Source organism: Electrophorus electricus, chromosome 2 (genome assembly GCF_013358815.1).
Source record: "Electrophorus electricus isolate fEleEle1 chromosome 2, fEleEle1.pri, whole genome shotgun sequence".
Classification (NCBI taxonomy): Eukaryota; Metazoa; Chordata; class Actinopteri; order Gymnotiformes; family Gymnotidae; genus Electrophorus; species Electrophorus electricus.
Genome location: NC_049536.1, coordinates 24,413,624 through 24,427,293, shown reverse-complemented (window position 1 = coordinate 24,427,293; position 13,670 = coordinate 24,413,624). Strand labels below are relative to the sequence as shown.

Genomic DNA, 13,670 nt, shown 5'->3' with positions numbered 1-13,670 from the left:
TATGGGATACTTGGCTTGGTCTCGTACACAGAATGTAACAAGGCAAATCCCATAAGTATGCACAGCTCGAAACATTTTCCTAATTGCCCATCTTTGCCCTGCAGTTACAGTCATTAGGAAGCAATGCTCTGGCTCTCTTCACTAATAAGATTTTATGTGCTCTGACGTAGCACCTATAGCCCATAAACATGCATGTTTGCATAAAGAGTACTTTCACAGAGTTCTCTCTTTCTCTCTGTCTTTTTATCTCTCCCTCTCTGGCTCCCTCCCTCTCTTGTAACTCTCTCTCTCTCCTTGTGTTTCTGGGGACTGTCACTGTGTCTTTCTCTCTCTTCCTTTCTACCTCTCTTCCCCTCCCTCTCTCCATCAGTGTCCTTCTGTCTCTCTGACAGTAGTGTCTGGGTAAGCTGGCAGGAATAGGGGCTGGCAAGCATGAGGGCACCTCTGTGGAATGCGCAGGACATGAGCTCGGCAGCGGGCACTGCAGCACACTCTTCTCACTCTGCTGGAGAGGCGCTGATCAGACAACCCCAGAGATAGCAATGCACAGAACGATAGCTGTATTCACCATGGCTCTCTGCCAAAGATACATTTCGTAAACAAACAGAATGCTCAGTTCTGAGCATTCTCACTGAATCCTACTTGAGAAGAACAGTAAAATGTGGGAGAAATTTTCACTTGAAAATCCAAGCTCAACTGATTGATCTGTTAACTAGGGAGCTTGGGATTCCTTGAGTGAATCAAGTTCACATTGTGGAGCCACTTGAGACAAAACATTTTTAAATAAAGTTAACTCATTTTATAAGGCATTTTTCCACTGACCAAGTCCACAACTCAGAAAGTGAAGGTACCCATTGCATGCCTCAGTGTGTGCAAACCACACAGCTCCACACAGCCTCCAACACAGTCCCCTCAGCTCTCAGGAATTCACCAAAAAAGGAGCAGGGAGAATCCAGAGCAAGGCTGCCCTCACTTCGGCTAATCTCACAGCATCATGCTACAGGAACCTTCTCGTTCTCAGTGACAGAGAATTACACTCACGCATAAGCCCTGTTACTTTAGGAAAACAGCACAATTGCCCAAACACATGATACAGGGTCACCAGACATAACTCTCCTAGCTTGGAAATTTATAATATCCACATCAGTGTGTAATACTGATAACTGTTGAGCTCTTATACTCTGAGAGCTAACCAACTGACCTGCAGTTTGTGTCAGTTTCTAATTGCACTACTTAAAACTGCTCCAGTCTGAAGTGGCTTGCAAAGCTAAAGAAAGGCCTTCTAATTCATGTTGATATAGCACTGTCACCACTTTATTATGTGAGGAGATATCCAGAGATCAAAGAACGCAGAGAAAGTCCAGCCAAGCCAGCTGTGCCAGTGGGAGAAGGTGGGAGTGGAGCAGCACCATCAGGAAGATGTCAGAGCACATAACTGCTACCTTTGCTTGCATCTGTTCCTTGAGTCTTAGATCCTCCTCCTTGCACTTTAGAACATGCAAGGATGAGAGAATTTATGATTCAACACCAAACAGACCTGCCAAATGAGATGTCCTTGCTTACTGAAGCATCATTCCAAAGTGGTCAATAAGACTTCATTTACAGTAGGTTTATATCACACACTACAATAAAAAAAGAGGGTATCCTCACTGTAGAAGCCTCCATTCCCCTCCCTGAGCACATATGTAGAATTAAGAATAACTGATCTCCAGGTCAATGACTGGAGCTGAAAGGACCAAAGTAGAGAAGGCATCAAATGAGGAGTATTGAGAAGAATCCAGGAAGAAAATTGGCTAGGGGTATGGCTGTGGGAGGGGCTTGGGGTGGGACTGTGGGTGGAGTTTGGCATGGGACTGTGGGTGGGACAGGCTGGAAGTGAAGCTGTTTTTCTAAGGCGATAATACATCACGGAACTATCATGAACTGGGAAGAAGGGATGAAACACACACACACACACACACCGTGAAAAAAAATCTTCAGGCTATCCTCGCCAGGTAAAGAGTAGAAGAAAACTTATAAGAGGTGCCAAACCTTACAACAACAAGCTACAGAATGTACATAATGTACATTAATGTTCATAAAAAGCCCCACAGTCTGAAAGGCCTGTTACAAGCATTTATGTAGAGGCATGCCTTGACTGAATCCACAATGCAGTTTCCACCCTTGCACAGCTGGCCCAAGCTTGGCCACTGATGTTTTTGAGGGCTGTGTTTATTTACTAAGCTCAGTAGAGTCCAGTTGTCAAGGCATCCACAGTAGCATTTTTTTTTTTTTAAGATGCTCTTCTTTGTGTGATACCCATGACTATTAAAACTGCTGCATACTTGTGATCTGATAGGTTCAAAACGCTTTCTACAAACTCTAGCTAGAACTGGCAAAAATTGTTGGCTGTGGTAACTCTGATTTGTGTTAAAGTTTACAGTCTTCCTGAGTATGTAGAGAACGGCAGGAGAGTTATTAAAGTGCAGAAAAGGTAATGTTCTGGGAGGACACACTGCAGTGCCAGGGGTAAAAATAAATGTCCAAAGAGTATGCAGGGAGAACAATCCTTCTGAGAATAAAAACACTCTTCACACCAAAAAAGGGAAAGATCTGTATGGCATCATTTCTTTGCTATTCCCACAGGCTTCTCTAGCCTTGCTTGGACCTGTATCTTTGAAATTTCACTCTTCAACTCCTATGTATAGGAGTGATTCTTGTTAATGTCAAAACAGGTAATCCCCTTTATCTAACTGATTTACAGAAAATAACCAAAACAGAAGCATAAATTTGACAGCTAGACTTACCAGTTCATAGTTAGCAGCCGGGACACAGGATGTAGAAACCTAGAACACAAAGAAAAATGTGTTAAGGTACCAGTATCTTCAGTCTCCTAGAATCTTCAGAAACTGAGCCATAAATGAGATATGATGACCTTATAACTCCCATATCAATGCAGGATATGTTACACAACAGGACAGAAACCGAGCTCTTCTTTGTAAGTCATGCGACATATTAATACTTTGGCAAATCCAACTGTTTACAGTAATTCTCATATAATATAAATTGCTAGTTTTAACCACACTGGACAGAAGCTATAATTACCTTCAATAACCCTTAAGTAGAATAAAGCTTACTGAATCATCATAGACTCAAGCTGTGTATGGTTTTCGTTTGCCGCTTTATAAATGAGATCAGGAAGTTGGTCATGTTTAAAGAGGACTCACTGTGCAGATATACATGATTTGTTGATGACCAGAGTAATGGGATTAGAGCCCAGCCACTGTGGTGACCAGTATGACCAGTGGCTGCAACAAGCAAACAGCCACTGTGCTCCACCAACAGGATGTAGGAGGACAACCCTCGCCATAATTAGAACATTAAGATGAATTGCTTTACAGCAGATCTGGATAGGAAAATGAACTCTCTGCAAACGGAGCAGCCGGTTAACAGCTTTCTGCTGGCTTGGAACAACCTGTGAAAAAGGAGCAATCACTCCTGTTCACCTCATTTGCATCACCCCTGATGCTCGGGTCATGGCATCACATGGAGAGCATGAATAAATGCAGCTTTAGTGCTGAATTTCACTAATGTTATTGTACATGGAAAAAAATCTTCCCAGTTTAGCATCAAAATAACATTCAGATAAAATCAGATGTCAATAAGGATCTCCCATAGTCTGGATTAAATCAGATCCCTGCCTTTGCTTTGACACAATAATATATAAACTACAGGAATGCCTTTCTACATGTAATTTGTGGAGAATTTGCCTTTTGGGTGCTCAATAAATCAGTCTCTGTAAGGACTTCAGAGGCGCCGAGGCCTGATTTTGGGATGAGCCGATTTCTCATGACTGAGTACCTTTCTGTTAAAGTCTCGACTGTATGGATCAACTATTTGGCCCCCAATAAACAGCTCTTCTATGTGGATGAATATATTCTATATACCTTCTTTATGGGCTACAATACTCTATTTTTTGGTAGAGGGAGAGGTAGTATATAGAAATACATAAAGAAGGGATGTGATGGGATTATTCTGCCATTTTCTAAATGGTCCTTTTTTTAATTTGATGGCTGCATTCTCTGAATCATGATTAATGTGCTTTATGGTCCCTGTTCATTTTAGAACATCAACAGGATGTTTTGAACTTAACCAGAGCCACAAGAAATATTCTGAGAATGATTTGTTTTTGGCTTGATTGAAAGTACTTCCTACTAAAAGTTGTTTTTTCAGCTGAGGATGTGGGTGTGTGAAACACATAAATACTTCAAATCTCCAGCTCGATTTCAGAACAAGGAGCAGCATGTCTAAATGAACCATAAATATAATGACTGAACCAATCTTATCAACAAGAAAAACTGGTGTGGGTGAAGCATTGGTATTTGACAGGTTCCTGTGGAGGGAAATGTTAACTTTTACATGGGAATTATGAAATGCTGATTTAAATGCTAAGCTTTGCCTCTGGTTAAAATATATTCCATACATCTGATCCTGATCAATCCGGCCCACTCACTCCTCCTTATCTCTCACCAGTCTGTCACTGCACTGATTTCGTCTTACTTTATACTTTCATGTCATAAATCCTGCTTTGATTGCCCTCCTCAGTATGCTATGAACCCTTATGGAACGCATGCGCTACTATGTTATTAGATATCCTTAACTCTTGCCTCCAGCCAGGAATCTTTGCCATTCATTTATCTAGGTCCACCCAACTTACTCTGTGAGTACATTGTGAGTACAACCAAACATTGATCTGGGATCAGCTCTTCTCAGTCAGGAGTACTTTATTCTTCACCATGGAGAAGGCAAAAAAAATTATCCCAAACCAGTACTCATACTATGCAGAGACTTTAACTGACGACCTGGAGCCTATCTGGCCTGAAATTCCATCACCTGGCCCGGATCTGGCCTCAGGATCAGCTCGATGACAGCTCCTCCACCTTTAGCCCATAACCAACACCTTGTTGTGGCCCTGGGATCTGGACCTATTAAGGCATTCTGAAGACGCTGGGAATGTCTCAGCCTGAGACCAAGTTTTTTTTTCCTTTTTTTTTTTACCTCTGAAAGATTATTTTGAAGGGTAGCTGTCACGTAATCACGACTGTGCTGACATTTTCCAGACTCTAATCAAAGAGATCAGATACTGGTGCTGCACTATGATGGATGGCAGTCCGTTTTAGGACATAATGTGATAAACTCTCTGTTGTCTGTTTTTTCTTTCACACAAATGAGGTGAATGTATGCTCCTTTTTGTAAAGTAAAAATCAACAGTTCACCAGGAGTCCAGATATCTACTGAGCTGAAAACCATTCGAACATACACGGGGGCAAAAGAATGAGATTGAGAATGAGTGCATCATCATACTTTATATTACAAGCCATCAGCATGCAACCTTTAACCCTGTCTGACCCTCATGCGTCAAAACAACAAGGGCGCTGACAGACTGAGCTGGAGGAATTGTGCAGGGAGTGGCAACAGTTGCACCCACACACATTGCTAAGATTCTGGGCCATGGTAATTGGTTTTTCCCATGGAGCTCCTTTGCTGAGAGCCAGCAGCTGACCTTCTCTGCCTCAGCATCCGTTCAGGGCCCAGAGGAATTCTCAGTGAGGGTCACTGCAGTTGTGCAGCCACGAACTATTCTGTGGCAGTATGAAAAAGAGGGTTGGCTATTTCTTACAAGAGGACAAAGATGGTTAGCACGGTGAAAGAGAATCAGCGAACACGCAGCTGCAAGGATGGTAGCACTCGGAAGACTCACTACTGTGAAAATCTGATGCTGTCATTTTTTTCTCACCAAAAGGCATAACTGTACTATGAGGCCTAGCAGGCTGCTTCATGTGCCTCTCAGTCCTGAACACCACAGAGGCTTCTGAATCCAAATTATCTCAATTATGCTTCTGTGGCCTAAGGGCTAATCAGACTCTTCTGATCTGAGATCACCATGAAAGTGCCGACATGTTTCCACTAGTCTGCTCCCAGTTCTGATTCCTTATTGAGTTACATATGTATGTACAGTATTTTAGGAGCTCACAACAGACAGATTTTCCAGTCCACATGAACTACTAAAAGGTATGCCTTAATCTGTCATATATTGCCTTCACACCTACAACAATGTTAAATAACTTTGGAATGCATACCTTGAAACCACAAGGCACATAAATTCAGACCTCTGTGTTAAGTTGACCTTTGTAGTCATTAAGATGCCCAAATTGCTCACCAGTCTACAATAAACAAAGAAAGAAAAAATAAATAACTCATTGTTGAAATAAAATGTTCAACATGAAATGTAATTAGACGACTGGTATGGCACGAACACCCACTAAAGTCCTTTGATAAAAGGGGCTACTTTGGTCTGCACTTGGACCTTTTCCTTCCATGTCTGTGAGTTAACTAATCAGCTGGGTGGGGGTTTTTTTTTGGGGGGGGGGGGTGGCAGAGAAGGAAAAACTGTGAAAAAAAATCACGTTCCAGCCTCCTGGCTGGCATGTGGTGCAACACAAAACTTCTGCATTCTCTTTGCAGGAGAGAGAGAGAGAGAGAGAGAGAGTGAGAGAGAGAGTGAGAGAGAGAGAGAGAGAGAGAGAGAGAGAGAGAGAGGGCTGCATGCATGTCTTGATACTATCAAAGTATACAAATGAGTAGAGCATAATAAGCGGTAATTATGTTTTTGCATTCCTAGCATGCTTTTGTTAACTTAATTAAACTGAGATCCAGTGCACTGAGAGAACAGTGCGGGTCATGTGGAGCGCTGCAGCCTCCTCAGGTGCCCTCGGTCTCTGGGGAGCACACTCTCCTATCTCCCAGGGTTCTCCACTTCAGCCTCAGCCATCTCAGACAGTTCCGACCTGACTGCATCCCCCCACCACCACCACCACCACCCCACCCCACCCCAGATTAATCAAATGGATCTGAGACCTTTGGCCACTCCAATCTCAGGCCTGCTCACTTGCACAAACACACAGGGATTTTGTTTGGTTTTCTTCCTGTAAGCACTTGTTTGTCCAGAGTGAATTAATCCATGAGTCTGTCACACAGGTGCTAAAACACTGTGCTGACAGCATCCAGCTGTCAAATCACATCTTTTTGCCACAACCCTTAACACAGCACTTGCCCACAACACAGGCAAAGTGGAGCATGCCAGAGGTGACAAACAAATTGGCTTATTGTGTATAAACTGCAGGAAGAAGGTAAGGGAGACAGGATTCATTCAAGTGCGGCCCGTTTTAGTGATTTCTGTTCCCTTCCCTCCCCCCCCCCCTCCCTCCCTCTCTCTCTCTCTCTCTCTCTCTCTCTCTCTCTCTCTCTCTCTTTTTCTATCTCTCTCATTCTTTCTCTTTCTCTCTCTTTCTCTGTTTATGCTTCTCTGGCAATCACAGTCATGACATCAGAAGTGCCTTCTCCAGATGCTTCTGGCCTGTACAAACCACAGAGGCCTGCTGCTTCTGTAATGGAGAGAATTATGGACAGCCATTTTATTTACATAACATAGCATGTCTGTTTATGATGGCAATGACCCTGACATATCACCCTGGCCATTTGAATTGTTAACGCTGATGAAAACTGAAGCACTGGAAGAATAACACAAAAAGCAAATGCTATTTCTGACCTCCATTTTAGGGGTCACCTCAATTCTCCGCATAGAAAAAAAATGCTTTTTTTCTTCTAAAAGCAGACCTTGAGGTAAAATTCCTCTGGTGCCAAATGAATATATTCAACATTGCTGTTATTTACACATGTACACTTTTTTATGGTAATGACAACTGGTCTCGATCAGTTGAAAACCAACCAAAAAAGGCAGAGGATATGACTCTCAGCAGGGGAAAGGCCACATTTCCCAGACATTTCTACACAAAGAATGCAGGGACATGTGGGCCAAGGCAAAGGTTAATCTGCAATCATGAGGGGGAACTTAAGAGCAACAGAGGGCAATTACTGAAACCCAATCCCTTTCTGAAACAGTGCAAGTGAATATAAGAAGGGGACCTAATCTGAGGGATTGCTTCATATACAAGTCAAACACCCTGTTCACCGCTTGGCTTCTTTACATAGAACGCCACATTCTCACACTCTAACCAAGTAAGCTCATCTAAGTCACACAGAAGTCTACCCTGATGACCATTCTACCATTATAGGTATGCTACCTTTGGACATGTGCTTACTGGGAACTGTGACAGGTTGAGGCAGGCCAGTACTGTCAGGTAGTGGCATTTAGCCTGCTGAACTGGACGAGTTATGAGCTGCAGGAGGAAAACAACTCTCCCAGGCTGGTGGGGGCTTGCACTCTGCTACCATCCACAAGAGCTATCTGCATTATCTCTGCTTCAGTAGGGTCATCATGGTGGATGTGTTCCTTTCTCTGTATCATGTGTTTTTACTCACTGAATAACAGACACACACGCAAATCATATACTATTGCAAAGTTTCCACTGAAGATAACCAGCACAGAGTGTGGATAAAAATGGATATGTGAAAAACAGAAATGTACTTATTTATATATCTAATCTGCCATATCAAGTACACAGCATGCAAAACAAAGTTTACTGAGAGAGTAAAGATCCTTATAGCTCTGGCTAGAACAACAGCTTGCTTAGTTTAGAGTTTGGTGCTTCTGTATATCAGTGCACTCTGGCCTTCCTGGCTTTATTTCACTGCCCAGCCCATAAATCAAATGCAAAGGCAAACAAGTGAACAACAGCTCTGTGTTGAAAACTCAGAAATGGGCCTGCTTTCTATAAACATTCCATGGGGAGACAGGACCTGATAAGGGCTCCAACTGATGGAGTTTAAGACCGTGTGGGTCAGGGGCAGTGGCTTGTTGGGGGTGGTGGTTGAGCAGAACTCTTCCCATAACCCCCAAGATTGCCAGAGCACAACTCCTGTACCCAGGGAAATATTTCTCTTTGCATTCAGCAGTGATGGGATCGGGCTGTGCACTGCACATGCCACCAGTCCTAAAACATCCTGAAGAACCCATGTCCTACAGCTGAAGGGAGCCACAGGAGCCTGAGCCTACAGACTGAGCTGCTGTTCAGAAGGAATCTCCATAGGAGTGCTGATCTATGACCTGTTTGTGGGAAGTGAGAGCTAACATGCATAGAATCTGCTCTTAAATCAGCAGGCCTGCTCTGAGATCATATGTAAATACAGACCCACACTGCATGTTGTTGATCAGTCCCATACATCATAAGCCTCCTGAGACATTGTTAGACAAGAGCTTTAACCTCCCCCAATCCCCCAGTCTGGCTCTCATGCTCATGGAAGGAAATGTATAGCAGATACCATACAAAGGGAGAACTCGTCTCTATCAAGAATAGACACAGGCAGTGAACACACAGACAACAGAATGTTGTTGTCATGCTTTTCAAAACTATTGTAAAATACACAAAATTAGCCACTTAAAAAACAGAAAGTTAAAACAGTACATAGATGGTATATAGGTTTACAGTATATAGAAGGTGGCAGAAGACTTGCTTTTTCTATTATGCTGAACAATCTGATCTCACACCCAGCTATGGTAACTGTACTTGCATCAGTGACACACTGGACTGAGGATGAGTGGTGATGAGTTCTACCACAGATATCTGACAGCAGGCGAGGGAAAACCCTGTGTGAAACACGGCTGCAAATCGCCTACATGAGAAGGAAAACAACACAGAGTGCAGCCTATTTAGTAGTCACAAACGAAACCAGGGTGACGTCCAGTGAGCTGGGAGCGAGACAGCAACAAGAATCCATGTGGTGAGCCATCAAGAGCCAAGCTGCCTTGCTGCTCGCATCCTAATCGCCTCTGAATGACTGGCTCTGATTGGAGGTGCCCACAAACCATGTGGAAGCCATTTAGAAATGTGCTCACCACTCTGAGATGACAGGTTGAGCTGGGTGGATAAACAACAGCAAATCTGCCCAGCTATACAACACTCTGCGGCTGACATTCAAGAACCTATGGAAGGTCTAATTGCCTGAATCAAACAGATTGACTGCCTCGAGCTGTTTACGGGACGTGAACAAAGCTTAACTTTAACTATGTAAGAGTTCCAAATTCCATCATCAAAGTGCAACACAATTTCACCATGCCTGCCAGAATCGATGTAACAAGATACAGATTCTCACAATCTGTTTAACCTCTCTCAGAGTTTGTGGCCAGGAGACCGCATGTTAAGGCCCTGGTTGCTGGAGGAGGTCATTTAAGGCCACGGTGACATCACTTCACCATGGTGGGAGGATGGTGAACAGTGCCTGATTAGACATGACAGCACAGGCAGAGTGGCTGGACTGGCACTGCTGGGTAATTATTGGGAACAATTCTTGACTCATCACCAAGCCGAAACACCAAAGGCAGGAAAATGGGAGACCAGAAAAGGGCATTTTTCTCCATGCCTTGTGTATCTAGCTCCAACCACTGCTCTGTTAGGCCTGTTCAGTGATGCATTCTTCAGGCATGCCTGAAGAATGAAATTTGGCCATTGTTAAAAAGCACAGCCTAATGTTCCCATTAGGACATGCTACTGCTTTGTCTCTATTGCCGGGATCAATACCAGATCAATAGTAGAGGACTGGTGCCCAACCCAGTAACCCTCCAATGTAGATTTAAGTTTAAATCACTGCTGAATAAAAAAGCACGCATTCTGAGAATAGATTTTTATAACAAGCACCTGTTGCATGCTTCTGATTTGCATTATTAATGCTCCAGAGAAAAACATGATAACATTATCAGTCTTAATTTGCATGACACTGGCATGGTCTGATCTTGGCCCTAATATGGAACCACAGAAAGTTTGCTGTAACCACAAGACAATTCAGTTTCTTATGACTGATGGGCTCCTTTTTTCTTATCAGCGCAGGCTTTTAAAGATCAAGAATGCTCTTGTGGCTGCCATACCTTTCCAGACGGACTGGCTGCCTGATTGTGACATTGGCCAATATATAATTCAGGATGTTTTCTTTTCACTAATTTTTTCCTAAATGACTTCCTCTCACACCCCTCCCCCCACCCCAAAATCCAGGAAGCTACAAGGTGCCAAGCCTGTCCAGCTGTTCTCATGTCATATTTCTGAAGCTCAAAAGTGTTGATCTGGATCCATTTGCCCTAAAAAATGTAATATGTATACTATATATATATATGTAATATATTTATGTAATATATATGTAATATATTTGCACCCTCTCTGGGACCAAATTACACTGCAATCCTGTATGAAAAGCATTATACAACTCAATAGATGACAAGACTACCAAGGCTATACATTACAGCCCTAATTCACCAGATGTCTTATTCGCATTTGGAGCAGGGCGAAATGTCAAATAGGATGTAATTCCTCTACAGAGCAACCTTCTTATCCAATCATGTCAAAAGCAGAGCTCCCTATTCATGAATATCTAGTTCATGCAAATCGTAAGCTCCACTACGTTGCATTTTGTCATGGCATTAAGCTGTATCTCTACTGGATCTGTCCGGTAATCTCTGGTATGGAAGTTAATGAAGTGCTGAAGTACTGTCTGCACCCTTGTTTATTCAGCCATGGGTATGAAACCTTCATTTCTATTCCAAGAGCTGTTTCCACTTTACCACTGCTCATGTTTGCCATTTGGATTTCTCCACTTTATTTCATAATGTTAATCAATTTGCATCAATGACGAGTTTTGCACAGTGCCATCAGCCCGACTGTACCCATAAACAGTCAGTCCGAACAGTGGCTGGGCAGATCAAACCCTAACTCCTACATGTTCATGAGGAAAGTTTCCATTCTTCCCTGCTCAGGAGACATAAACAACCAGCATTTGACAATCCTGGCATTTGACCCTTGGACCTACAGTGGCCCACACTCTGTGATGTGACCTGTAGGTCACAAGGTGAGCACTGGTGTGAGTGGTCAGAGGATCTCATGTGTCTGTGCGTCAAAGTGTGTGAACGAAGCACCGGCAGCATCCCGCCTGAGCCGTCTGTTTCACACACGCATATGCACACACTTTTTTTCCCCCTGCTCCCCACTGGGAGAAGGCTGAAACTTCTGTCTACCCTCTCACCTCTCAATATCTCCCGCTAATTCACTGTGACCTTGTGAAAGTGTGGCCTCGCCACGGGAACCACATCTCCACCCACTGGACGTCGAGACACTCCAGCTGTCTCCTCTGGATCGTGTCAGCTGGCACAGACCCTTCTCACTGCACCCCACTTATCGCTGGGGGAATGGGAACATCTCATCTTGAAGCTATTTCCTCAGCATGGCTCAATGAGGACACACAACTCTGCCCCTTTGAACAGTACAGGCAGTAGAGATGTGGAGCAGACATATCTGGAGAAGGATCAGACCAGGTAATAAGGACATAACTGTGCATAAGTGTCAAGAGAAGGTGGTGGGGTAATTTTAAGATTGTCTTTGATCCCCTACAAAATATTGTCAGGAACCAGGATTTCTTCAGCTCGCAGCACTGATGGTAATGCTGAGTAATACTCGAGGTATAAGAATCATCTGCTCTTATCAAAACTACATGTGTGTTAAGGAATGGAATCCACATACAACACTAATCTTTTCCATAAATCATAAAATGGCTCCCGTTCAATCACGATGTACATCTGTAATCAAAAGAGCAAAGATCTCTAGTGGAATGTAGCTAGTGGTTCTAAAAAACATAAACAACGCAGCACATCACATCGACCGATCACATTTACAATAAACCTTGAATGACTTGTGAATGTCCTTTTTTACTAATGCCAGCTGCACTATAAATGTAAGAATTTTTATGTTATCTTTTGAATTTGAACTTTTGCCTTATTTTTGTGTGTGTCAAAAACCTGAAGGAAATAAAGCAGGAGTAAAAATGACTCCACAGATGCCGATTCATCCACCCAGCCCCTTACACAGAACCATCATGCAGCGCCCATGATACAGAACAATCCGTAAGGTTTAAGAACTTTCATTTTTTTTAAGCATACATTCATCATCGGAGTTCCATAAGATCCAGTACAAAGAAATGCACTTCTGGCTTTCTATCTCTTAGGAGGTGTGTGCTCACATTGTTTTCTTTACAGGAAGGTCCAACCCTCCTGAATCACAGTCACAGCCAGAAGGCAATGTGCCACACAACACCACGCTGTTTCTCAGGGATGTGAGCACCTTCTTCATCTCATCTTTGACAGCCTGTAGAGTTAAAGGCAAAAAATGGAAGAAAAAGAAAACATCCGGCTTCTAGACTTTATCTCTGAAAGGGTTTGCCATTTGTTTGATGCTAATGACCAGTGTGGCTCTGAAAGACAGACACTCAAAAAGTCAAGCTCTATAGTCTGTTGTCAAAGACCAGCTACCCATTCATTTGATCAATCCCGATTGATTACATCATCTCAGCAATTTGAAAACAGATTACATAAGAGTTTAAAGACAGTTAGTTGTATCACGCATCACACATTTTTTCAATCTGACCTCCCTTCCAGGCGGCTGTGTGGTGATATCTTCTGTTTCACCTAGGCATGTGCTGGGACATGTTGGGAGGGGCACGAGGCAGGCGCTTAAACACGCTCGCTCACTGCAAACCCCAAATCAGGCTCATCTCTGGCCAGCCGCCCATGGACGCTAGCCATTCCCACACAAACAGAACGTGAGCACTGGGCTGAAGCAGCACATACTCGCTCTCTCACCTCTTCAGAGGCCCTCGAGAAATGGTGTGAGGAATGAAGAAGGATTAACCAGGGA

General features: G+C 43.3%; 1 protein-coding gene across 9 annotated transcripts in view; it reads right to left on the bottom strand.

The window, feature by feature from the left end:
• Positions 1-13,670, bottom strand: part of tns1b (tensin 1b) — a 136,354-nt gene that overhangs the window by 63,067 nt on the left and 59,617 nt on the right. For all 9 annotated transcript variants that reach the window (XM_035534725.1, XM_035534706.1, XM_035534697.1 and 6 more), the window contains one exon: positions 2,787-2,825. In XM_035534725.1, coding sequence (XP_035390618.1) covers positions 2,787-2,825 — 39 coding nt within the window. The remainder of the gene's footprint in view (positions 1-2,786; positions 2,826-13,670) is intronic.